The sequence below is a fragment of the Panulirus ornatus genome, chromosome 11, assembly GCF_036320965.1.
Source record: "Panulirus ornatus isolate Po-2019 chromosome 11, ASM3632096v1, whole genome shotgun sequence".
Classification (NCBI taxonomy): domain Eukaryota; kingdom Metazoa; phylum Arthropoda; class Malacostraca; order Decapoda; family Palinuridae; genus Panulirus; species Panulirus ornatus.
In genome coordinates, this window is record NC_092234.1 from 51,185,213 (window position 1) to 51,213,208 (window position 27,996).

General features: G+C 43.0%; 1 protein-coding gene across 2 annotated transcripts in view; it reads left to right on the forward strand.

The window, feature by feature from the left end:
• LOC139751520 (uncharacterized) overlaps positions 1–27,996 on the forward strand; it is a 122,394-nt gene that overhangs the window by 49,779 nt on the left and 44,619 nt on the right. For both annotated transcript variants that reach the window (XM_071667019.1, XM_071667020.1), the window contains exon 6: positions 10,214–10,332. In XM_071667019.1, coding sequence (XP_071523120.1) covers positions 10,214–10,332 — 119 coding nt within the window. The remainder of the gene's footprint in view (positions 1–10,213; positions 10,333–27,996) is intronic.

Consider the following 27,996-nt stretch of genomic DNA (forward strand, 5'->3'; position numbering starts at 1 on the left):
GACCAAATTGGAGGTGGAAAGATGGAGTGAAAAAGATTTTGTGTGATCGGGGCCCTGAACATGCAGGAGGGTGAAAGGAGGGCAAGGAATAAAGTGAATTGGAGCGATGTGGTATACCGGGGTTGACGTGCTGTCAGTGGATTGAAGCAGGGCATGTGAAGCGTCTGAGGTAAACCATGGAAGGCTGTGTAGGTATGTATATTTGCGTGTGTGGACGTATGTATATACATGTGTATGGGGGTGGGTTGGGCCATTTCTTTCGTCTGTTTCCTTGCGCTACCTCGCAAACGCGGGAGACAGCGACAAAGTATAATAAATAGATAAATATCCTCCAGTTTTTCTCCATTCAAACTCACCTCCCAATTGACTTGACCCTCAACCCTACTGTACCTAATAACCTTGCTCTTATTCACATTTACTCTTAACTTTCTTCTTTCACACACTTTACCAAACTCAGTCACCGGCTTCTGCAGTTTCTCATATGAATCAGCCACCAGCGCTGTATCATGAGCGAACAACAACTGACTCACTTCCCAAGCTCTCTCATCCCCAACAGACTTCATACTTGCCCCTCTTTCCAAAACTCTTGCATTCACCTCCCTAACAACCCCATCCATAAACAAATTAAACAACCATGGAGACATCACACACCCCTGCCGCAAACCTACAGTCACTGAGAACCAATCACTTTCCTCTCTTCCTACACGTACACATGCCTTACATCCTCGATAAAAACTTTTCACTGCTTCTAACAACTTGCCTCCCACACCATATATTCTTAATACCTTCCACAGAGCATCTCTATCAACTCTATCATATGCCTTCTCCAGATCCATAAATGCTACATACAAATCCATTTGCTTTTCTAAGTATTTCTCACATACATTCTTCAAAGCAAACACCTGATCCACACATCCTCTACCACTTCTGAAACCACACTGCTCTTCCCCAATCTGATGCTCTGTACATGCCTTCATCCTCTCAATCAATACCTTCCCATATAATTTACCAGGAATAAGTTTAACAAACTTATACCTCTGTAATTTGAGCACTTACTCTTATCCCCTGTGCCTTTGTACAATGGCACTATGCACGCATTCCGCCAATCCTCAGGCACCTCACCATGAGTCATACATACATTAGATAACCTTACCAACCAGTCAACAATACAGTCACCCCCTTTTTTAATAGATTCCACTGCAATGCCATCCAAACCTGCTGCCTTGCCGGCTTTCATCTTCCGCAAAGCTTTTACTACCTCTTCTCTGTTTACCAAATCATTTTCCCTAACCCTCTCACTTTGCACACCACCTCGATCAAAACACCCTATATCTGCCACTTTATCATCAAACACATTCAACAAACCTTCAAAATACTCACTCCATCTCCTTCTCACATCACCACTACTTGTTATCACCTCCCCATTAGCCCCCTTCACTGAAGTTCCCATTTGCTCCCTTGTCTTACGCACTTTATTTACCTCCTTCCAAAACATCTTTTTATTCTCCCTAAAATTTAATGATACTCTCTCACCCCAACTCTCATTTGCCCTCTTTTTCACCTCTTGCACCTTTCTCTTGACCTCCTGTCTCTTACTTTTATACATCTCCCACTCAATTGCATTTTTTCCCTGCAAAAATCGTCCAAATGCCTCTCTCTTCTCTTTCACTAATAATCTTACTTCTTCATCCCACCACTCACAACCCTTTCTAATCAACCCACCTCCCATGCTTGTCATGCCACAAGCATCTTTTACGCACTCCATCACTGATTCCCAAAATACATCCCATTCCTCCCCCACTCCCCTTACTTCCATTGTTCTCACCTTTTTCCATTCTGTACTCAGACTCTCCTGGTACTTCCTCACACAAGTCTCCTTCCCAAGCTCACTTACTTTCACCACCCTCTTCACCCCAACATTCACTCTTCTTTTCTGAAAACCCATACAAATCTTCACCTTACCCTCCACAAGATAATGATCAGACATCCCTCCAGTTGCACCTCTCAGCACATTAACATCCAAAAGTCTCTCTTTCGCACGCCTGTCAATTAACACGTAATCCAATAACGCTCTCTGGCCATCTCTCCTACTTACATACGTATACTTATGTATATCTCGCTTTTTTTTTTTTTTTTTTTTTTTTTTTGCTGCTTTGTCGCTGTCTCCCGCGTTTGCGAGGTAGCGCAAGGAAACAGACGAAAGAAATGGCCCAACCCACCCCCATACACATGTATATACATACGTTCACATACGCAAATATACATACCTACACAGCTTTCCATGGTTTACCCCAGACGCTTCACATGCCCTGATTCAATCCACTGACAGCACGTCAACCTCGGTATACCACATCGATCCAATTCACTCTATTCCTTGCTCTCCTTTCACCCTCCTGCATGTTCAGGCCCCGATCACACAAAATCTTTTTCACTCCATCTTTCCACCTCCAATTTGGTCTCCCACTTCTCCTCGTTCCCTCCACCTCCGACACATATATCCTCTTGGTCAATCTTTCCTCACTCATTGTCTCCATGTGCCCAAACCATTTCAAAACACCCTCGACTTCCACACATTCTTCAAGGCTCCCAGGATTTTCGCCCCCTCCCCCACCCTATGATCCACTTCCGCTTCCATGGTTCCATCCGCTGCCAGATCCACTCCCAGATATCTAAAACACTTCACTTCCTCCAGTTTTTCTCCATTCAAACTCACCTCCCAATTGACTTGACCCTCAACCCTACTGTACCTAATAACCTTGCTCTTATTCACATTTACTCTTAACTTTCTTCTTTCACACACTTTACCAAACTCAGTCACCAGCTTCTGCAGTTTCTCACATGAATCAGCCACCAGCGCTGTATCATCAGCGAACAACAACTGACTCACTTCCCAAGCTCTCTCATCCCCAACAGACTTCATACTTGCCCCTCTTTCCAAAACTCTTGCATTCACCTCCCTAACATCCCCATCCATAAACAAATTAAACAACCATGGAGACATCACACACCCCTGCCGCAAACCTACATTCACTGAGAACCAATCACTTTCCTCTCTTCCTACACGTACACATGCCTTACATCCTCGATAACAACTTTTCACTGCTTCTAACAACTTGCCTCCCACACCATTTATTCTTAATACCTTCCACAGAGCATCTCTATCAACTCTATCATATGCCTTCTCCAGATCCATAAATGCTACATACAAATCCATTTGCTTTTCTAAGTATTTCTCACATACATTCTTCAAAGCAAACACCTGATCCACACATCCTCTGCCACTTCTGAAACCACACTGCTCTTCCCCAATCTGATGCTCTGTACATGCCTTCACCCTCTCAATCAATACCCTCCCATATAATTTACCAGGAATAAGTTTAACAAACTTATACCTCTGTAATTTGAGCACTCACTCTTATCCCCTTTGCCTTTGTACAATGGCACTGTGCACGCATTCTGCCAATCCTCAGGCACCTCACCATGAGTCATACATACATTAAATAACCTCACCAACCAGTCAATAATACAGTCACCCCCTTTTTTAATAAATTCCACTGCTCTCGCTTTTTAAACCAGGTATTCCCAATCACCAGTCCTTTTTCAGCACATAAATCTACAAGCTCTTCACCATTTCCATTTACAACACTGAACACCCCATGTATACCAATTATTCCCTCAACTGCCACATTACTCACCTTTGCATTCGAATCACCCATCACCATAACCCGGTCTTCTGCATCAAAACCACTAACACACTCATTCAGCTGCTCCCAAAACACTTGCCTCTCATGATCTTTCTTCTCATGCCCAGGTGCATATGCACCAATAATCACCCATCTCTCTCCATCAACTTTCAGTTTTACCCATATTAATCGAGAATTTACTTTCTTACATTCTATCACATACTCCCACAACTCCTGTTTCAGGAGTACTGCTACTCCTTCCCTTGCTCTTGTCCTCTCACTAACCCCTGACTTTACTCCCAAGACATTCCCAAACCACTCTTCCCCTTTACCCTTGAGCTTCGTTTCACTCAGAGCCAAAACATCCAGGTTCCTTTCCTCAAACATACTACCTATCTCTCCTTTTTTCACATCTTGGTTACATCCACACACATTTAGACACCCCAATCTGAGTCTACGAGGAGGATGAGCACTCCCCGCATGACTCCTTCTGTTTCCCATTTTTAGAAATATATACTGATATACTAAATACTAATATATAGGTATTAAGAATATATTATTTATTTATATTTTATTATACTTTGTCGCTGTCTCCCGCGTTTGCGAGGTAGCGCAAGGAAACAGACGAAAGAAATGGCCCAACCCCCCCCCCATACACATGTATATACATACGTCCACACACACAAATATACATACCTACACAGCTTTCCATGGTTTACCCCAGACGCTTCACATGCCTTGCTTCAATCCACTGACAGCACGTCAACCCCGGTATACCACATCGCTCCAATTCACTCTATTCCTTGCCCTCCTTTCACCCTCCTGCATGTTCAGGCCCCAATCACACAAAATCTTTTTCACTCCATCTTTCCACCTCCAATTTGGTCTCCCTCTTCTCCTTGTTCCCTCCACCTCCAACACATATATCCTCTTGGTCAATCTTTCCTCACTCATCCTCTCCATGTGCCCAAACCACTTCAAAACACCCTCTTCTGCTCTCTCAACCATGCTCTTTTTATTTCCACACATCTCTCTTACCCTTACGTTACTCACTCGATCAAACCACCTCACACCACACATTGTCCTCAAACATCTCATTTATTATATTATTATTATACTTTGTCGCTGTCTCCCGCGTTTGCGAGGTAGCGCAAGGAAACAGACGAAAGAAATGGCCCAACCCCCCCATGCACATTTATATACATACGTCCACACACGCAAATATACATACCTACACAGCTTTCCATGGCTTACCCCAGACGCTTCACATGCCTTGATTCAATCCACTGACAGCAAGTCAACCCCGGTATACCACCTCGCTCCAATTCACTCTATTCCTTGCCCTCCTTTCACCCTCCTGCATGTTCAGGCCCCGATCACACAAAATCTTTTTCACTCCATCTTTCCACCTCCAATTTGGTCTCCCTCTTCTCCTTGTTCCCTCCACCTCCGACACATATATCCTCTTGGTCAATCTTTCCTCACTCATCCTCTCCATGTGCCCAAACCACTTCAAAACACCCTCTTCTGCTCTCTCAACCACGCTCTTTTTATTTCCACACATCTCTCTCACCCTTACGTTACTCACTCGATCAAACCACCTCACACCACACATTGTCCTCAAACATCTCATTTCCAGCACATCCATCCTCCTGCGCACAACTCTATCCATAGCCCACACCTCGCAACCATACAACATTGTTGGAACCACTATTCCTTCAAACATACCCATTTTTGCTTTCCGAGATAATGTTCTCGACTTCCACACATTCTTCAAGGCCCCCAGAATTTTCGCCCCCTCCCCCACCCTATGATCCACTTCCGCTTCCATGGTTCCATCCGCTGCCAGATCCACTCCCAGATATCTAAAACACTTCACTTCCTCCAGTTTTTCTCCATTCAAACTCACCTCCCAGTTGACTTGACCCTCAACCCTACTGTACCTAATAACCTTGCTCTTATTCACATTTACTCTTAACTTTCTTCTTTCACACACTTTACCAAACTCAGTCACCAGCTTCTGCAGTTTCTCACATGAATCAGCCACCAGCGCTGTATCATCAGCGAACAACAACTGACTCACTTCTCAAGCTCTCTCATCCCCAACAGACTTCATACTTGCCCCTCTTTCCAAAACTCTTGCATTTACCTCCCTAACAACCCCATCCATAAACAAATTAAATAACCATGGAGACATCACACACCCCTACCGCAAACCTACATTCACTGAGAACCAATCACTTTCCTCTCTTCCTACACGTACACATGCCTTACATCCTCGATAAAAACTTATATATATATTTATATATATCGAGGATGTAAGGCATGTGTACGTGTAGGAAGAGAGGAAAGTGATTGGTTCTCAGTGAATGTAGGTTTGCGGCAGGGGTGTGTGATGTCTCCATGGTTGTTTAATTCGTTTATGGATGGGGTTGTTAGGGAGGTAAATGCAAGAGTTTTGGAAAGAGGGGCAAGTATGAAGTCTGTTGGGGATGAGAGAGCTTGGGAAGTGAGTCAGTTGTTGTTCGCTGATGATACAGCGCTGGTGGCTGATTCATGTGAGAAACTGCAGAAGCTGGTGACTGAGTTTGGTAAAGTGTGTGGAAGAAGAAAGTTAAGAGTAAATGTGAATAAGAGCAAGGTTATTAGGTACAATAGGGTTGAGGGTCAAGTCAATTGGGAGGTGAGTTTGAATGGAGAAAAACTGGAGGAAGTGAAGTGTTTTAGATATCTGGGAGTGGATCTGGCAGCGGATGGAACCATGGAAGCGGAAGTGGATCATAGGGTGGGGGAGGGGGCGAAAATTCTGGGGGCCTTGAAGAATGTGTGGAAGTCGAGAACATTATCTCGGAAAGCAAAAATGGGTATGTTTGAAGGAATAGTGGTTCCAACAATGTTGTATGGTTGCGAGGCGTGGGCTGTGGATAGAGTTGTGCGCAGGAGGATGGATCTGCTGGAAATGAGATGTTTGAGGACAATGTGTTGTGTGAGGTGGTTTGATCGAGTGAGTAACGTAAGGGTAAGAGAGATGTGTGGAAATAAAAAGAGCGTGGTTGAGAGAGCAGAAGAGGGTGTTTTGAAGTGGTTTGGGTACATGGAGAGGATGAGTGAGGAAAGATTGACCAAGAGGATATATGTGTTGGAGGTGGAGGAAGCAAGGAGAAGAGGGAGACCAAATTGGAGGTGGAAAGATGGAGTGAAAAAGATTTTGTGTGATCGGGGCCTGAACATGCAGGAGGGTGAAAGGAGGGCAAGGAATAGAGTGGATTTGAGCGATGTGGTATACCGTGGTTGACGTGCTGTCAGTGGATTGAATCAAGGCATGTGAAGCGTCTGGGGTAAACCATGGAAAGCTGTGTAGGTATGTATATTTGCGTTTGTGGACGTATGTATATACATGTGTATGGGGGGGGGGGTTGGGCCATTTCTTTCGTCTGTTTCCTCGCGCTACCTCGCAAACGCGGGAGACAGTGACAAAAGTATTAAAAAAAAAAAAAAAAAAAAAAAAAAGAATATATGGTGTGGGAGGCAAGTTGTTAGAAGCAGTGAAAAGTTTTTAACAAGGATGTAAGGCATGTGTATGTGTAGGAAGAGAGGAAAATGATTGGTTCTCAGTGAATGTAGGTTTGCGGCAGGGGTGTGTGATGTCTCCATGGTTGTTTAATTTGTTTATGGATGGGGTTGTTAGGGAGGTGAATGCAAGAGTTTTGGAAAGAGGGGCAAGTATGAAGTCTGTTGGGGATGACAGAGCTTGGGAAGTGAGTCAATTGTTGTTCGCTGATGATACAGCGCTTGTGGCTGATTCATGTGAGAAACTGCAGAAGCTGGTGACTGAGTTTGGTAAAGTGTGTGAAAGAAGAAAGTTAAGAGTAAATGTGAATAAGAGCAAGGTTATTAGGTACAGTAGGGTTGAGGGTCAATTGAATTGGGAGGTGAGTTTGAATGGAGAAAAACTGGAGGAAGTGAAGTGTTTTAGATATCTGGGAGTGGATCTGGCAGCGGATGGAACCATGGAAGCGGAAGTGGATCATAGGGTGGGGGAGGGGGCGAAAATTCTGGGAGCCTTGAAGAATGTGTGGAAGTCGAGAACATTATCTCGGAAAGCAAAGATGGGTATGTTTGAAGGAATAGTGGTTCCAACAATGTTGTATGGTTGCGAGGCGTGGGCTATGGATAGAGTTGTGCGCAGGAGGATGGATGTGCTGGAAATGAGATGTTTGAGGACAATGTGTGGTGTGAGGTGGTTTGATCGAGTAAGTAACGTAAGGGTAAGAGAGATGTGTGGAAATAAAAAGAGCGTGGTTGAGAGAGCAGAAGAGGGTGTTTTGAAATGGTTTAGGCACATGGAGAGAATGAGTGAGGAAAGATTGACCAAGAGGATATATGTGTCGGAGGTGGAGGGAACGAGGAGAAGAGGGAGACCAAATTGGAGGTGGAAAGATGGAGTGAAAAAGATTTTGTGTGATCGGGGCCTGAACATGCAGGAGGGTGAAAGGAGGGCAAGGATTAGAGTGAATTGGAGCGATGTGGTATACTGGGGTTGACGTGCTGTCAGTGGATTGAATCAAGGCATGTGAAGCGTCTGGGGTAAACCATGGAAAGCTGTGTAGGTATGTATATTTGCATGTGGGGACGTATGTATATACATGTGTATGGGGGTGGGTTGGGCCATTTCTTTCGTATGTTTCCTTGCGCTATCTCGCAAACGCGGGAGACAGCGACAATGCAAAAAAAAAAAAAAAAAAAAAAAAAACTTTAATAATACTGGGGAATATATCAAAAATATTTCAGATTAAACTACATGAGACTTGCTCCCCCTTTTGCTTATCTTTTCTGTATGTCTAAACCATTTCAGTATACTCCCTAGTCACCTCAGTCAAACTATATGTATTACCAGTCCTCTTTCTTACAATGTTATGTCATACACCTAAGGTCCCCAAACTATGGCCCATGAGCCAGATCTGGCTTGTCAAAATTTTCACATTATTCGCATGTGGGAGGAAGTAAATTTGGTGAAGCCACTGGTTATTCCTAATTAGTTCTTGCTGTTTATAGCAATTAGATGATATATGAAAGGGGCAATTGTGCATCCTTTTTTCAGTTAAGAATTAGACAAAGCTTTTGTATTGGTGAGAGTTAGATATTTTGGTTGTCTGTTATCCAAGGGTCCTGAAATTATGGCCTTTGAGCCATTTCTATCCTGTGAAAGTTTTGTATTTGGCCTTGTTCATAAAAAGTTTGGGGATGCCTGAAGATGAGAGATGGCTAAAATGCTGTTCCTGGTAAACCCAAGAAAGACAACTTTCTATACAGACATTGTTTTTAGTTGCTGAGAAGACATATTTTTTTTTTAGGTTACTGTAATGGACAAAACTCCACATTAAAACTGGGTCTTAATTGAAATATAGAGAGGTTAGTGATAGGCAAAACAGAGACAAGGGAAAATACCTCTGAATTTTAGAGGGAGTGTTGAAATGTGTCAGGTCATTGGTATTGGGAAAGACATGAGAGGGTGTGAAGTTCTAAAGCTTCAAGGCATTGGGAAAAGAATAATTATCAAAATAGGCTGCTCTTAAGTTGCCAGTGGCTACAAAGTAATCATATGATGCAGTAACTTGCCAAGTATTGTGTGATCAAGCTAGTGGACACTTAACTTGTATGTATATTTTCAGAACCTCATTCAAAGTGTACTTCATTGAGAAAGAAATAGAAAATTTTTCTCCAGCTTGTTATGGCACTTATCCATGATGATTTTTAAGAATTTTTGCTGCATAGTGTAGAAGTAGTAGGCAGGAGCATTAGCTGAGAGCATTAACTAGAAGTAGTAAGATGGAACATTAGGCAGGAATATTAGGTAGACATGTTAAGTAGCAGATGTGGCCTTCCTTCATCTGTTCCTAGCACTACCTCACAAACACAGGAAACATGGATCAAGTATGAAAGAAAAAGAACATTAAGTAGAAATATTTAGTCAGAACATTAGGTAAGAGGCTCTGAAAACACTATGCAAGAGTTGCCATCTGCCAGTGGCCTGTTAAGGATGAAGCACTAAAGGTGAAGAAACGGCAAAAAGGTTCAACAATTATGGAGACTTTTGTCGTGGCTACCTCCTTGAGGGGAGTTCCCAAAGGGAACAGGCATCAGAGTAAAATAGATAGATACATAGGTAGATAGAGTATCTGCCTCCCAGAAATGTTGTTATGCCTTGTTGCAGAGCAAGCATGTATTGCTCATTACATATACCTGTACTGCTGCTTTAGTGATACTTTTATTATCTGCCAACACACACATTGCAAAATTTTCTGGCTTGGGTTTGTCTGAAACTATTTTGGTATTTTGCCTAACCTTCTAAAGTCCTTTTTTTTTTCCCCTTGAATCATTAGAGAGACTCCTTCTTCACAGGGTTCTTATAGAATATTATTTGGTGCCATTCAGATGAGAATGTCAGCAAAATTCAGTTTTCATTTTGTGATGAATGTATGTTTAGAATTAGAACTTGTTTTGTTTTCATGTTTTTTTTCTGCCTGCAGATACTCAAGAAAAGGACGTTCGATCACACTTTGCAAATTGTGGTGAGATAGAGCATGTTCGCATATTGAGAAGCAAGACCTCTGCCAATTGCACAGGGAAAGGTTTTGTGAGTTTTAAGGTATGTTGTCTTTATATTTCATTGACTTTTGCTCATATTTGATAAATTAGTTGGCATCATTTACCCAAAGCTACAGTTTTTGGCTACAGATTGCTATAAGTTGGTTTCCTTCTTTGTTCTTCCTCCCCCAGTGATGTTTTTTTCATAAGACTTTATGATATCATTCTTGAGGAGAACCTGTCTTGTTAGGGTCTAGTCAAAGGCTAGTGATGTAAAGGGTATGTTGAGGGTCAGTTAAGATGCAACTGTTGAGGGTGAAGTGAAGATATATTTATCGGGGTTGAAGTGAATTCAGGTTTGACAAAGGTTTAGTGAATACAGATTTGGTGGTGTCTCCTTCCACAGAAGCATGGTGGTGATACAGTAATATTTTTTTCATACTTGATTGCTGTTTCCCTCATTAGCAAGGTAGTGCCAGGAACAGATGAAGAAGGGCCACATCTGTTTACATTAATTCTCTAGGTGTCATATGTAATGCTAAGAAACCACAGCTCCCTATCCACAACCAGGCCCCACAGACCTTTCCATGATTCACCCTGGATGCATCACATTCCCTGGTTCATTCCATTGACAGCATGTCAACCCCCAGATACCACATCATTCCTCTTCATTCTATACTGTGCCTCCTTTCACCCTCCTGCATGTTCAGGCCCCGATGCCTCAACATCTTTTTCACTCCAGCCTTCTATCTCTAGTTTGGCCTCCCCGTTCTCCTTGTTCCCTCCCCTTCTGGTACATATATCCTCTTTATCAACCTTTCCCTGCTAATATAGAGGGAGAAAAACTGCATTTGCTTGTGATTATTGGCATTTTTATTTTTTTGGACAATTTTTGCAGGGAAAAAATGCAATTGAGTGGGAGATGTATAAAAGAAAGAGACAGGAGGTCAAGAGAAAGGTGCAAGAGGTGAAAAAAAGGGCAAATGAGAGTTGGGGTGAGAGAGTATCATTAAATTTTAGGGAGAATAAAAAGATGTTCTGGAAGGAGGTAAATAAAGTGCGTAAGACAAGGGAGCAAATGGGAACTTCAGTGAAGGGCACAAATGGGGAGGTGATAACAAGTAGTGGTGATGTGAGAAGGAGATGGAGTGAGTATTTTGAAGGTTTGTTGAATGTGTTTGATGATAGAGTGGCAGATATAGGGTGTTTTGGTCGAGGTGGTGTGCAAAGTGAGAGGGTTAGGGAAAATGATTTGGTAAACAGAGAAGAGGTAGTGAAAGCTTTGCAGAAGATGAAAGCCAGCAAGGCAGCAGGTTTGGATGGTATTGCAGTGGAATCTATTAAAAAAGGGGGTGACTGTATTGTTGACTGGTTGGTAAGGTTATTTAATGTATGTATGACTCATGGTGAGGTGCCTGAGGATTGGCGGAATGCGTGCATAGTGCCATTGTACAAAGGCAAAGGGGATAAGAGTGAGTGCTCAAATTACAGAGGTATAAGTTTGTTGAGTATTCCTGGGAAGTTGTGTGGGAGGGTATTGATTGAGAGGGTGAAGGCATGTACAGAGCATCAGATTGGGGAAGAGCAGTGTGGTTTCAGAAGTGGTAGAGGATGTGTGGATCAGGTGTTTGCTTTGAAGAATGTATGTGAGAAATACTTAGAAAAGCAAATGGATTTGTATGTAGCATTTATGGATCTGGAGAAGGCATATGATAGAGTTGATAGAGATGCTCTGTGGAAGGTATTAAGAATATATGGTGTGGGAGGAAAGTTGTTAGAAGCAGTGAAAAGTTTTTATCGAGGATGTAAGGCATGTGTACGTGTAGGAAGAGAGGAAAGTGATTGGTTCTCAGTGAATGTAGGTTTGCGGCAGGGGTGTGTGATGTCTCCATGGTTGTTTAATTTGTTTATGGATGGGGTTGTTAGGGAGGTAAGTGCAAGAGTTTTGGAAAGAGGGTCAAGTATGAAGTCTGTTGGGGATGAGAGAGCTTGGGAAGTGAGTCAGTTGTTGTTCGCTGATGATACAGCGCTGGTGGCTGATTCATGTGAGAAACTGCAGAAGCTGGTGACTGAGTTTGGTAAAGTGTGTGGAAGAAGAAAGTTAAGAGTAAATGTGAATAAGAGCAAGGTTATTAGGTACAGTAGGGTTGAGGGTCAAGTCAATTGGGAGGTAAGTTTGAATGGAGAAAAACTGGAGGAAGTAAAGTGTTTTAGATATCTGGAAGTGGATCTGGCAGCGGATGGAACCATGGAAGCGGAAATGAATCATAGGGTGGGGGAGGGGGCGAAAATCCTGGGAGCCTTGAAGAATGTGTGGAAGTCGAGAACATTATCTCGTAAAGCAAAAATGGGTATGTTTGAAGGAATAGTGGTTCCAACAATGTTGTATGGTTGCGAGGCATGGGCTATGGATAGAGTTGTGCGCAGGAGGGTGGATGTGCTGGAAATGAGATGTTTGAGGACAATGTGTGGTGTGAGGTGGTTTGATTGAGTAAGCAATGTAAGGGTAAGAGAGATGTGTGGCAATAAAAAGAGCATGGTTGAGAGAGCAGAAGAGGGTGTTTTGAAATGGTTTGGGCACATGGAGAGAATGAGTGAGGAAAGATTGACCAAGAGGATATATGTGTCAGAGGTGGAGGGAACGAGGAGAAGTGGGAGACCAAATTGGAGGTGGAAAGATGTAGTGAAAAAGATTTTGTGTGATCGGGGCCTGAACATGCAGGAGGGTGAAAGGAGGGCAAGGAATAGAGTGAATTGGATCGATGTGGTATACCGGGGTTGACGTGCTGTCAGTGGATTGAATCAGGGCATGTGAAGCGTCTGGGGTAAACCATGGAAAGTTGTGTGGGGCCTGGATGTGGAAAGGGAGCTGTGGTTTCGGGCATTATTGCATGACAGCAAGAGACTGAGTGTGAACGAATGGGGCCTTTGTTGTCTTTTCCTAGTGCTACCTCGCACACATGAGGGGGGAGGGGGATGGTATTCCATGTGTGGCGAGGTGGCGATGGGAATGAATAAAGGCAGACAGTGTGAATTGTGTGCATGGGTATATATGTATGTGTCTGTGTGTGTATATATATGTGTACATTGAGATGTATAGGTGTGTATATTTGCGTGTGTGGACTTGTATGTATATACATTGTGTATGGGGGTGGGTTGGGCCATTTCTTTAGTCTGTTTCCTTGCGCTACCTCGCAAACGCGGGAGACAGCGACAAAGCAAAATAAAAAATAAAAAAAATCCCTCTAGTTGCACCTCTCAGCACATTAACATCGAAAAGTCTCTTAGCGTGCATATCAATTAACACATAATCCAATAACGCTCTCTGGCCATCTCTCCTACTTACATATGTATACTTATGTATATCTCTCTTTTTAAACCAGGTATTCCCAATCAACAGTCCTTTTTCAGCACATAAATCTACAAGCTCTTCACCATTACCATTTACAACTCTGAACACCCCATGTACACCAATTATTCCCTCAGCTGCCACATTACTCACCTTTACATTCAAATCACCCATCACCATAACCCGGTCTCGTGCATCAAAACTACTAACACACTCTCTCAGCTGCTCCCAAAACTCTTGCCTCTCATGATCTTCCTTCTCATGCCCAGATGGATATGCACCAATAATCGCCTGTATCTTTCCATCCACTTTCAGTTTTACCCATATCAGTCTAGAGTTTACTTTCTTACGCTCTATCACATACTCCCACCACTCCTGTTTTAGGAGTAGTGCTACTCCTTCCCTTGCTCTTGTCCTCTCACTAACCCCTGACTTTACTCCCAAGACATTCCCAAACCGCTCTTCCCCTTTACCCTTGAGCTTCTTTTCACTCAGAGCCAAAACATCCATGATCCATATATACATTGAATATCCTTACCAATACATTGAATATCCTTACCAACCAATGAACAACACAGTAACCCCTTGTGTTTTTATAAACTTCTCTGCAGTACCATCCAAACCCGCCACCTTGCCGGCGTTCATCTTCCATAAAGCTTTCACTACCTTTTCTCATTTCACCGAACAATCCTTCCAGGCCCTCTCACTTTGCACACCACCCTGACCAAAATACCCTATATCTGCTACTCTATCATCAAACCCATTCAACATACCTTCAAAATATTCAATCCATCTCCTTCTCACTTCATCAGTTCTTGTTATTACCTCCCCATTTGTCAACTTTACTGACGCTCCCATTTGTCTTACGCACTATATTTACCTCCTTCCAAAACATATTTATATTCTCCCCAAAATTTAGTGATATTCTCTTACCCCAACTCTCATTTGCCTCGTTTTTCACCTCTTGCACCTTTCTCTTGAACATCTCCCAGTCATTTGCACTACTTCCTTGCAAAAATCATCCAAACACCCCTATCTTCTCTTTTGCTAACAATCCTACCTTTTCACCCCACCATTCACTATCCTTTCTAATCTACGCACCTCTTCCCTTTCTCATGCCACATGCATCTTTTGCACAAGCCATCACTGCTTCCCTAAACACATCCCATTCCTCCCCCACACCCCTTACATCATTTGCTCTCACCTTTTGCCATTCTGCACTCAATCTCTCTTGGTACTTCCTCGCACAAGTCTCCTTTCTGAGCTCACTTACTCTCAACACTCTCTTCTCCCCAACAATAACGCCCTCTGGCCATATCTCCTACTGACATACGTATACCTATGTATATCCTTTTTTAAACCAGGTATTCCAAATCACCAGTCCTTTTCAGCACACAAATCCACAAGCTCTTCACCATTTCCATTTACAACACTGAACACCCCAGTACTTCAGTTATACCCTCAAGTGCCACATTATACACCTTCGCATTCAAATCACCCATCGCTATAATCTATAATCTGCTTCCAAAACACTTGCCTCTCATGATCTTTCTTCTCATGACCAGGTGCATAGGCATGGATAATCACCCATCTCTATCCATTCATTTTCAGAGTTTTACTTTTGTTACATTCTATTACATATTCCCACAACTCCTGCTTCAGGAGGAGTGCTACCCCTTTGTTTGCTCTTGTGCTATCACTAACCTCAGATTTTACTCCCAAGATATTCCCAAACCACTCTGCCTCTTTACCCTTGAGCTTCATTTCACGCAGAGCCAAAACATCTAGGTTCCTTTCCTCAAATGTACTATTATCTCTCCTTTTTTCTCATCTTGGTTACATCCACACACATTTAGACACCCCAATCTGAGCCTTTAAGGATGATAAGCACTCCTCGCATGACTCCTTCTGTTTCCCCTTTTAGAAATTTAGATGCGTGGAGGGGTGTTTACAGCCCGCCGCTGCCGCCTCTGTTAGTTGCCTTTACGACATGTGGGGAATATGTGGGAAGTATTCTTACATCCTGCCCTGTCTATCTTTATGTGGCTCCTAAAGTGCTCAGGAAGTGTAGATGCTTGTTATTTCCTTTTTTTTTTTTTTTTTTTTTTTTTTTTTTTTTTTTGCCGCTGTCTCCCGCGTTTGCGAGGTAGCGCAAGGAAACAGACGAAAGAAATGGCCCAACCCACCCCATACACATGTATATACATACGTCCACACACGCAAATATACATACCTACACAGCTTTCCATGGTTTACCCCAGACGCTTCACATGCCCCGATTCAATCCACTGACAGCACGTCAACCCCGGTATACCACATCGCTCCAATTCACTCTATTCCTTGCCCTCCTTTCACCCTCCTGCATGTTCAGGCCCCGATCACACAAAATCTTTTTCACTCCATCTTTCCACCTCCAATTTGGTCTCCCTCTTCTCCTCGTTCCCTCCACCTCCGACACATATATCCTCTTGGTCAATCTTTCCTCACTCATTCTCTCCATGTGCCCAAACCATTTCAAAACACCCTCTTCTGCTCTCTCAACCACGCTCTTTTTATTTCCACACATCTCTCTTACCCTTACGTTACTCACTCGATCAAACCACCTCACACCACACATTGTCCTCAAACATCTCATTTCCAGCACATCCATCCTCCTGCGCACAACTCTATCCATAGCCCACGCCTCGCAACCATACAACATTGTTGGAACCACTATTCCTTCAAACATACCCATTTTTGCTTTCCGAGATAATGTTCTCAACTTCCACACATTCTTCAAGGCTCCCAGAATTTTCGCCCCCTCCCCCACCCTATGATCCACTTCCGCTTCCATGGTTCCATCCGCTGCCAGATCCACTCCCAGATATCTAAAACACTTCACTTCCTCCAGTTTTTCTCCATTCAAACTCACCTCCCAATTGACTTGACCCTCAACCCTACTGTACCTAATAACCTTGCTCTTATTCACATTTACTCTTAACTTTCTTCTTTCACACACTTTACCAAACTCAGTCACCAGCTTCTGCAGTTTCTCACATGAATCAGCCACCAGCGCTGTATCATCAGCGAACAACAACTGACTCACTTCCCAAGCTCTCTCATCCCCAACAGACTTCATACTTGCCCCTCTTTCCAAAACTCTTGCATTCACCTCCCTAACAACCCCATCCATAAACAAATTAAACAACCATGGAGACATCACACACCCCTGCCACAAACCTACATTCACTGAGAACCAATCACTTTCCTCTCTTCCTACACGTACACATGCCTTACATCCTTTCTGTTATGATAGTTATATCATATTTTCAAGGTTTGTTGAATGTGTTTGATAATAGGGTGGCAGATATATGGTGTTTTGGTCGAGTTGGTGTGCAAATTGAGAGGGTTAGGGAGAATGATTTGGTAAACAGAGAAGAGGTAGTAAAAGCTTTGCGGAAGATGAAAGCCAGCAAGCAAGCGGGTTGGTATTGCAGTGGAATTTATTAAAAAAGGGGATGACTGTATTGTTGACTGGTTGGTAAGGTTATTTAATGTATGTATGACAGGTGAGGATATTCCCTCTAAGGCCCAGTCCTCTGTTCTTAACGCTACCTCGCTAAAGTGGGAAATGGCGAATAGCATGAAAGAAAGAAAGATATTATTTATTATTATTTTGCTTTGTCGCTGTCTCCCGCGTTTGCGAGGTAGCGCAAGGAAACAGACAAAAGAAATGGCCCAACCCACCCCCATACACAATATATACACACACACACGTCCACACACGAATATACATACCTATACATCTCAATGTACACATATATATACATACACAGACACACATATATACCCATGCACACAATTCACACTGTCTGCCCCCATTCACTCCCATCGCCACCTCGCCACACATGGAATACCATCCCCCTCCCCCTCATGTGTGCGAGGTAGCACTAGAAAAAGACAACAAAGGCCCCATTTGTTCACACTCAGTCTCTAGCTGCCGTGCAATAATGTCCGAAACCACAGCTCCCTTTCCACATCCAGGCCCCACACAACTTTCCATGGTTTACCCCAGACGCTTCACATGCCCTGATTCAATCCACTGACAGCACGTCAACCCCGGTATACCACATCGATCCAATTCACTCTATTCCTTCTTGCCCTCCTTTCACCCTCCTGCATGTTCAGGCCCCGATCACACAAAATCTTTTTCACTCCATCTTTCCACCTCCAATTTGGTCTCCCACTTCTCCTCGTTCCCTCCACCTCCGACACATATATCCTCTTGGTCAATCTTTCCTCACTCATTCTCTCCATGTGCCCAAACCATTTCAAAACACCCTCTTCTGCTCTCTCAACCACGCTCTTTTTATTTCCACACATCTCTCTTACCCTTACATTACTTACTCGATCAAACCACCTCACACCACACATTGTCCTCAAACATCTCATTTCCAGCACATCCACCCTCCTGCGCACAACTCTATCCATAGCCCACGCCTCGCAACCATACAACATTGTTGGAACCACTATTCCTTCAAACATGCCCATTTTTGCTTTCCGAGATAATGTTCTCGACTTCCACACATTCTTCAAGGCTCCCAGGATTTTCGCCCCCTCCCCCACCCTGTGATTCACTTCCGCTTCCATGGTTCCATCTGCTGCCAGATCCACTCCCAGATATCTAAAACACTTTACTTCCTCCAGTTTTTCTCCATTCAAACTTACCTCTCAATTGACTTGACCCTCAACCCTACTGTACCTAATAACCTTGCTCTTATTCACATTTACTCTTAACTTTCTTCTTTCACACATTTTACCAAACTCAGTCACCAGCTTCTGCAGTTTCTCACATGAATCAGCCACCAGCGCTGTATCATCAGCGAACAACAACTGACTCACTTCCCAAGCTCTCTCATCCCCAACAGACTTCCTACTTGCCCCTCTTTCCAAAACTCTTGCATTCACCTCCCTAACAACCCCATCCATAAACAAATTAAACAACCATGGAGACATCACACACCCTTGCCGCAAACCTACATTCATTGAGAACCAATCACTTTCCTCTCTTCCTACACGTACACATGCCTTACATTCTCGATAAAATCTTTTCACTGCTTCTAACAACTTGCCTCCCACACCATATATTCTTAATACCTTCCACAGAGCATCTTTATCAACTCTATCATATGCCTTCTCCAGATCCATAAATGCTACATACAAATCCATTTGCTTTTCTAAGTATTTCTCACATACATTCTTCAAAGCAAACACCTGATCCACACATCCTCTACCACTTTTGAAACCACACTGCTCTTCCCCAATCTGATGCTCTGTACATGCCTTCACCCTCTCAATCAATACCCTCCCATATAATTTACCAGGAATACTCAACAAACTTATACCTCTGTAATTTGAGCACTCACTCTTATCCCCTTTGCCTTTGTACAATGGCACTATGCACGCATTCCGCCAATCCTCAGGCACCTCACCATGAGTCATTTTTTTTTTTTTTTTTATACTTTGTCGCTGTCTCCCGCGTTTGCGAGGTAGCGCAAGGAAACAGACGAAAGAAATGGCCCAACCCCCCCCCCCCCCCATACACATGTACATACACACGTCCACACACGCAAATATACATACCTACACAGCCTTCCGTGGTTTACCCCAGACGCTTCACATGCCTTGCTTCAATCCACTGACAGCACGTCAACCCCTGTATACCACATGACTCCAATTCACTCTATTTCTTGCCCTCCTTTCACCCTCCTGCATGTTCAGGCCCCGATCACACAAAATCCTTTTCACTCCATCTTTCCACCTCCAATTTGGTCTCCCTCTTCTCCTCGTTCCCTCCACCTCCGACACATATATCCTCTTGGTCAATCTCTCCTCACTCATTCTCTCCATGTGCCCAAACCATTTCAAAACACCCTCTTCTGCTCTCTCAACCACGCTCTTTTTATTTCCACACATCTCTCTTACCCTTACGTTACTTACTCGATCAAACCACCTCACACCACACATTGTCCTCAAACATCTCATTTCCAGCACATCCATCCTCCTGCGCACATCTCTATCCATAGCCCACGCCTCGCAACCATACAACATTGTTGGAACCACTATTCCCTCAAACATACCCATTTTTGCTTTCCGAGATAATGTTCTCGACTTCCACACATTTTTCAAGGCTCCCAAAATTTTCGCCCCCTCCCCCACCCTATGATCCACTTCCGCTTCCATGGTTCCATCCGCTGACAGATCCACTCCCAGATATCTAAAACACTTCACTTCCTCCAGTTTTTCTCCATTCAAACTCACCTCCCAATTGACTTGACCCTCACCCCTACTGTACCTAATAACCTTGCTCTTATTCACATTTACTCTCAACTTTCTTCTTCCACACACTTTACCAAACTCAGTCACCAGCTTCTGCAGTTTCTCACATGAATCAGCCACCAGCGCTGTATCATCAGCGAACAACAACTGACTCACTTCCCAAGCTCTCTCATCCCCAACAGACTTCATACTTGCCCCTCTTTCCAGGACTCTTGCATTTACCTCCCTTACAACCCCATCCATAAACAAATTAAACAACCATGGAGACATCACACACCCCTGCCGCAAACCTACATTCACTGAGAACCAATCACTTTCCTCTCTTCCTACACGTACACATGCCTTACATCCTCGATAAAAACTTTTCACTGCTTCTAACAACTTGCCTCCCACACCATATATTCTTAATACCTTCCACAGAGCATCTCTATCAACTCTATCATATGCCTTCTCCAGATCCATAAATGCTACATACAAATCCATTTGCTTTTCTAAGTATTTCTCACATACATTCTTCAAAGCAAACACCTGATCCACACATCCTCTACCACTTCTGAAACCGCACTGCTCTTCCCCAATCTGATGCTCTGTACATGCCTTCACCCTCTCAATCAATACCCTCCCATATAATTTACCAGGAATACTCAACAAACTTATACCTCTGTAATTTGAGCACTCACTCTTATCCCCTTTGCCTTTGTACAATGGCACTACGCACGCATTCCGCCAATCCTCAGGCACCTCACCATGAGTCATACATACATTAAATAACCTTACCAACCAGTCGACAATACAGTCACCCCCTTTCTTAATAAATTCCACTGCAATACCATCCAAACCTGCTGCCTTGCCGGCTTTCATCTTCCGCAAAGCTTTTACTACCTCTTCTCTGTTTACCAAATCATTTTCCCTAACCCTCTCACTTTGCACACCACCTCGACCAAAACACCCTATATCTGCCACTCTGTCATCAGACACATTCAACAAACCTTCAAAATACTCATTCCATCTCCTTCTCACATCACCGCTACTTGTTATCACCTCCCCATTTACGCCCTTCACTGAAGTTCCCATTTGCTCCCTTGTCTTACGCACCCTATTTACCTCCTTCCAGAACATCTTTTTATTCTCCCTAAAATTTACTGATAGTCTCTCACCCCAACTCTCATTTGCCCTTTTTTTCACCTCTTGCACCTTTCTCTTGACCTCCTGTCTCTTTCTTTTATACTTCTCCCACTCAATTGCATTTTTTCCCTGCAAAAATCGTCCAAATGCCTCTCTCTTCTCTTTCACTAATACTCTTACTTCTTCATCCCACCACTCACTACCCTTTCTAAACAGCCCACCTCCCACTCTTCTCATGCCACAAGCATCTTTTGCGCAATCCATCACTGATTCCCTAAATACATCCCATTCCTCCCCCACTCCCCTTACTTCCATTGTTCTCACCTTTTTCCATTCTGTACACAGTCTCTCCTGGTACTTCCCCACACAGGTCTCCTTCCCAAGCTCACTTACTCTCACCACCTTCTTCACCCCAACATTCACTCCTCTTTTCTGAAAACCCATACTAATCTTCACCTTAGCCTCCACAAGATAATGATCAGACATCCCTCCAGTTGCACCTCTCAGCACATTAACATCCAAAAGTCTCTCTTTCGCACGCCTGTCAATTAACACGTAATCCAATAACGCTCTCTGGCCATCTCTCCTACTTACATAAGTATACTTATGTATATCTCGCTTTTTAAACCAGGTATTCCCAATCATCAGTCCTTTTTCAGCACATAAATCTACAAGCTCTTCACCATTTCCATTTACAACACTGAACACCCCATGCATACCAATTATTCCCTCAACTGCCACATTACTCACCTTTGCATTCAAATCACCCATCACTATAACCCGGTCTCGTGCATCAAAACCGCTAACACACTCATTTAGCTGCTCCTAAAACACTTGCCTCTCATGATCTTTCTTCTCATGCCCAGGTGCATATGCACCAATAATCACCCACCTCTCTCCATCAACTTTCAGTTTTACCCATATTAATCGAGAATTTACTTTCTTACATTCTATCACATACTCCCACAACTCCTGTTTCAGGAGTATTGCTACTCCTTCCCTTGCTCTTGTCCTCTCACTAACCCCTGACTTCACTCCCCAGACATTTCCAAACCACTCTTCCCCTTTACCCTTGAGCTTCGTTTCACTCAGAGCCAAAACATCCAGGTTCCTTTCCTCAAACATACTACCTATCTCTCCTTTTTTCACATCTTGGTTACATCCACACACATTTAGGCACCCCACTCTGAGCCTTCGAGGAGGATGATCACTCCCCGCGTGACTCCTTCTTCTGTTTCCCATTTTAGAAAGTTAATACAAGGAGGGGAGGATTCCCGGCCCCCCGCTCCCGTCCCCTCTAGTCGCTTTCTACGACACGCGAGGAATACGTGGGAAGTATTCTTTCACCCCTATCCCCAGGGATAATATACATATATACATACATATACACACACACACACACACACACACACACACATATGCACATACACACACACACACACACATACATATATATACATATGAAAAATGTAAGAAACAATTTAGAAAACAAACTTTTAGCTTGAAATGAATGAAAAAAAATGAATGTCACATAATGGTTCAACCTCTGGCTATGGAAAAGGAAATGTACAATTTATTCACACAATCGTCAATAGCAGTTCTCATCAATTTCACCACTGTGTCAATAAGCTTCAATGTCTAAGCTACATTTTTTTCCAACTTCACTATTTTCTTGTCAAAAACATCATGCATGAAAACTATCACTCCATTAACACAACTATAAACATTTACTTCCCCTTTAAAAGTTCTGGGGAAGTCTGTCTCGATACACTGCGGCGAGGCAACGCGACGCTGACACAATCACTGTCACAATATCACTTCTGCCTCCTCAAGTCAATCTCTCAGCCACAGTGCAGGCCTTCATCATCGAAATCGGTCTTCTGGAGGTTACCGTTGTCGATGGGTGTGACCATGCCCTTGCTGGAGTTGCAGCCCAGTAGTTGAGGATGGGCTGGAGTTGTAGATCCAGCTGGCGTCACCGGACAATATATATATATATATATATATATATATATATATATATATATATATATATGCAATTTTTTTTTCATACTGTTTGCCATTTTCCGCATTAGCGAGGTAGCGCTAACAACAGAGGACAGAGCCTTTGAGGGAATATCCTTACTTGGCCCCCTTCTCTGCTCCCCGGTATTATGCAATGGGGTCGGCTTGTCAGGGTCCGACTACGTAGTTTCATTGATGATGTTTCCCGCGTCATACATACATTAAATAACCTTACCAACCAATCAACAATACAGTCACCCCCTTTTTTAATAAATTACACTGCAATACCATCCAAACCTGCTGCCTTGCCGGCTTTCATCTTCCGCAAAGCTTTTACTACCTCTTCTCTGTTTACCAAATCATTTTCCCTAACCCTCTCACTTTGCACACCACCTCGACCAAAACACCCTACATCTGCCACTCTATCATCAAACACATTCAACAAACCTTCAAAATACTCACTCCATCTCCTCACATCACCACTACTTGTTATCACCTCCCCATATATATATATATATATATATATATATATATATATATATATATATATATATATATATTTTTTTTTTTTTTTTCATACTATTTGCCATTTCCCGCGTTAGCGAGGTAGCATTAAGAACAGAGAACTGGGCCTTAGAGGGAATATCCTAACCTGACCCCCTTCTCTGTTGCTTCTTTTGGAAAATTAAAAAAAAACAAGAAAGGGGAGGATTTCCAGCCACCCGCTCCCTCCCCTTTTAGTCGCCTTCTACGACACGCAGGGAATACGTGGGAAGTATTCTTTCTCCCCTATCCCCAGGGATATATATATATATATATATATATATATATATATATATATATATATATATATATATATATATATATTAAACAACCATGGAGACATCACACACCCCTGCTGCAAACCTACATTCACTGAGAACCAATCACTTTCCTCTCTTCCTACACGTACACATGCCTTACATCCTCGATAAAAACTTTTCACTGCTTCTAACAACTTTCCTCCCACACCATATATTCTTAATACCTTCCACAGAGCATCTCTATCAACTCTATCATATGCCTTCTCCAGATCCATAAATGCTACATACAAATCCATTTGTTTATGGATGGGGTTGTTATGGAGGTAAATGCAAGAGTTTTGGAAAGAGGGGCAAGTATGAAGTCTGTTGGGGATGAGAGAGCTTGGGAAGTGAGTCAGTTGTTGTTCGCTGATGATACAGCGCTGGTGGCTGATTCATGTGAGAAACTGCAGAAGCTGGTGACTGAGTTTGGAAAAGTGTGTGGAAGAAGAAAGTTAAGAGTAAATGTGAATAAGAGGAAGGTTATTAGGTACAGTAGGGTTGAGGGTCAAGTCAATTGGGAGGTGAGTTTGAATGGAGAAAAACTGGAGGAAGTGAAGTGTTTTAGATATCTGGGAGTGGATCTGGCAGCGGATGGAACCATGGAAGCGGAAGTGGATCATAGAGTGGGGGAGGGGGCGAAAATCCTGGGGGCCTTGAAGAATGTGTGGAAGTCGAGAACATTATCTCGGAAAGCAAAAATGGGTATGTTTGAAGGAATAGTGGTTCCAACAATGTTGTATGGTTGCGAGGCGTGGGCTATGGATAGAGATGTGCGCAGGAGGATGGATGTGCTGGAAATGAGATGTTTGAGGACAATGTGTGGTGTGAGGTGGTTTGATCGAGTGAGTAACGTAAGGGTAAGAGAGATGTGTGGAAATAAAAAGAGCGTGGTTGAGAGAGCAGAAGAGGGTGTTTTGAAGTGGTTTGGGCACATGGAGAGAATGAGTGAGGAAAGATTGACCAAGAGGATATATGTGTCGGAGGTGGAGGGAACGAGGAGAAGAGGGAGACCAAATTGGAGGTGGAAAGATGGAGTGAAAAAGATTTTGTGTGATCGGGGCCTGAACATGCAGGAGGGTGAAAGGAGGGCAAGGAATAGAGTGAATTGGAGCGATGTGGTATACCGGGGTTGACGTGCTGTCAGTGGATTGAATCAGGGCATGTGAAGCGTCTGGGGTAAACCATGGAAAGCTGTGTAGGTATGTATATTTGCGTGTGTGGATGTATGTATATACATGTATATGGGGGGGGTTGGGCCATTTCTTTCGTCTGTTTCCTTGCGCTACCTCGCAAAAGCGGGAGACAGCGACAAAGTATAAAAAAAAAAAAATATATATATATATATATATATATATATATATATAGCGATAAAACTATAGTGATAGTGTTCATACATGGTGTTTTGACAAGAAAATAGTGAAATTGGAGAAAAATGTAGCTTAGACATTGAAGCTTATTGATACAGTGGTTAAATTGATGAGAACTGCTATTGACGTTTGTGTAAATAAATTATACATTTCCTTTTTCCATAGCCAGAGGTTGAACCATTATGTGACATTCATTTTTTCATTCATTTCAAGCTAGAAGTTTCAGTTTTCTAAATTGTTTCTCACATTTTTCATATGTATATATATGTATGTGTGTGTGTGTGTGTATATGTGCGTATGTATGTGTATGTGTGTGTATGTGTATATGTATATATATATATATGTATATTATCCCTGGGGATAGGGGTGAAAGAATACTTCCCACGTATTCCTCGCGTGTCGTAGAAAGCGACTAGAGGGGACGGGAGCGGGGGGCCAGAAATCCTCCCCTCCTTGTATTAACTTTCTAAAATGGGAAACAGAAGAAGGAGTCACGCAGGGAGTGCTCATCCTCCTCGAAGGCTCAGAGTGGGGTGCCTAAGTGTGTGTGGATGTAACCAAGATGTAAAAAAAGGAGAGATAGGTAGTATGTTTGAGGAAAGGAACCTGGATGTTTTGGCTCTGAGTGAAACGAAGCTCAAGGGTAAAGGGGAAGAGTGGTTTGGGAATGTCTGGGGAGTAAAGTCAGGGGTTAGTGAGAGGACAAGAGCAAGGGAAGGAGTAGCAATACTCCTGAAACAGGAGTTGTGAGAGTATGTGATAGAATGTAGGAAAGTAAATTCTCGATTAATATGGGTAAAACTGAAAGTTGATGGAGAGAGATGGGTGATTATTGGTGCATATGCACCTGGGCATGAGAAGAAAGATCATGAGAGGCAAGTGTTTTGGGAGCAGCTGAATGAGTGTGTTAGTGGTTTTGATGCACGAGACCGGGTTATAGTGATGGGTGATTTGAATGCAAAGGTGAGTAATGTGGCAGTTGAGGGAATAATTGGTATACATGGGGTGTTCAGTGTTGTAAATGGAAATGGTGAAGAGCTTGTAGATTTATGTGCTGAAAAAGGACTGATGATTGGGAATACATGGTTTAAAAAGCGAGATATACATAAGTATACTTATGTAAGTAGGAGAGATGGCCAGAGAGCGTTATTGGATTACGTGTTAATTGACAGGCGTGCGAAAGAGAGACTTTTGGATGTTAATGTGCTGAGAGGTGCATCTGGAGGGATGTCTGATCATTATCTTGTGGAGGGTAAGGTGAAGATTTGTATGGGTTTTCAGAAAAGAAGAGTTAATGTTGGGGTGAAGAGGGTGGTGAGAGTAAGTGAGCTTGGGAAGGAGACCTGTGTGAGGAAGTACCAGGAGAGACTGAGTACAGAATGGAAAAAGGTGAGAACAATGGAAGTAAGGGGAGTGGGGGAGGAATGGGATGTATTTAGGGAATCAGTGATGGATTGCGCAAAAGATGCTTGTGGCATGAGAAGAGTGGGAGATGGGTTGATTAGAAAGGGTAGTGAGTGGTGGGATGAAGAAGTAAGAGTATTAGTGAAAGAGAAGAGAGAGGCATTTGGACGATCTTTGCAGGGAAAAAATGCAATTGAGTGGGAGATGTATAAAAGAAAGAGACAGGAGGTCAAGAGAAAGGTGCAAGAGGTGAAAAAAAGGGCAAATGAAAGTTGGGGTGAGAGAGTATCATTAAATTTTAGGGAGAATAAAAAGATGTTCTGGAAGGAGGTAAATAAAGTGCGTAAGACAAGGGAACAAATGGGAACTTCAGTGAAGGGCGCAAATGGGGAGGTGAAAACAAGTAGTGGTGATGTGAGAAGGAGATGGAGAGAGTATTTTGAAGGTTTGTTGAATGTGTTTGATGATTGAGTGGCAGATATAGGGTGTTTTGGTCGAGGTGGTGTGCAAAGTGAGAGGGTTAGGGAAAATGATTTGGTAAACAGAGAAGAGGTAGTGAAAGCTTTGCGGAAGATGAAAGCCGGCAAGGCAGCAGGTTTGGATGGTATTGCAGTGTAATTTATTAAAAAAGGGGGTGACTGTATTCTTGACTGGTTGGTAAGGTTATTTAATGTATGTATGACTCATGGTGAGGTGCCTGAGGATTGGCGGAATGCGTGCATAGTGCCATTGTACAAAGGCAAAGGGGATAAGAGTGAGTGCTCAAATTACAGAGGTATAAGTTTGTTGAGTATTCCTGGTAAATTATATGGGAGGGTATTGATTGAGAGGGTGAAGGCATGTACAGAGCATCAGATTGGGGAAGAGCAGTGTGGTTTCAGAAGTGGTAGAGGATGTGTGGATCAGGTGTTTGCTTTGAAGAATGTATGTGAGAAATACTTAGAAAAGCAAATGGATTTGTATGTAGCATTTATGGATCTGGAGAAGGCATATGATAGAGTTGATAGAGATGCTCTGTGGAAGGTATTAAGAATATATGGTGTGGGAGGAAAGTTGTTAGAAGCAGTGAAAAGATTTTATCGAGGATGTAAGGCATGTGTACGTGTAGGAAGAGAGGAAAGTGATTGGTTCTCAGTGAATGTAGGTTTGCGGCAGGGGTGTGTGATGTCTCCATGGTTGTTTAATTTGTTTATGGATGGGATTTTTAGGGAGGTGAATGCAAGAGTTTTGGAAAGAGGGGCAAGTATGAAGTCTGTTGGGGATGAGAGAGCTTGGGAAGTGAGTCAGTTGTTGTTCGCTGATGATACAGCGCT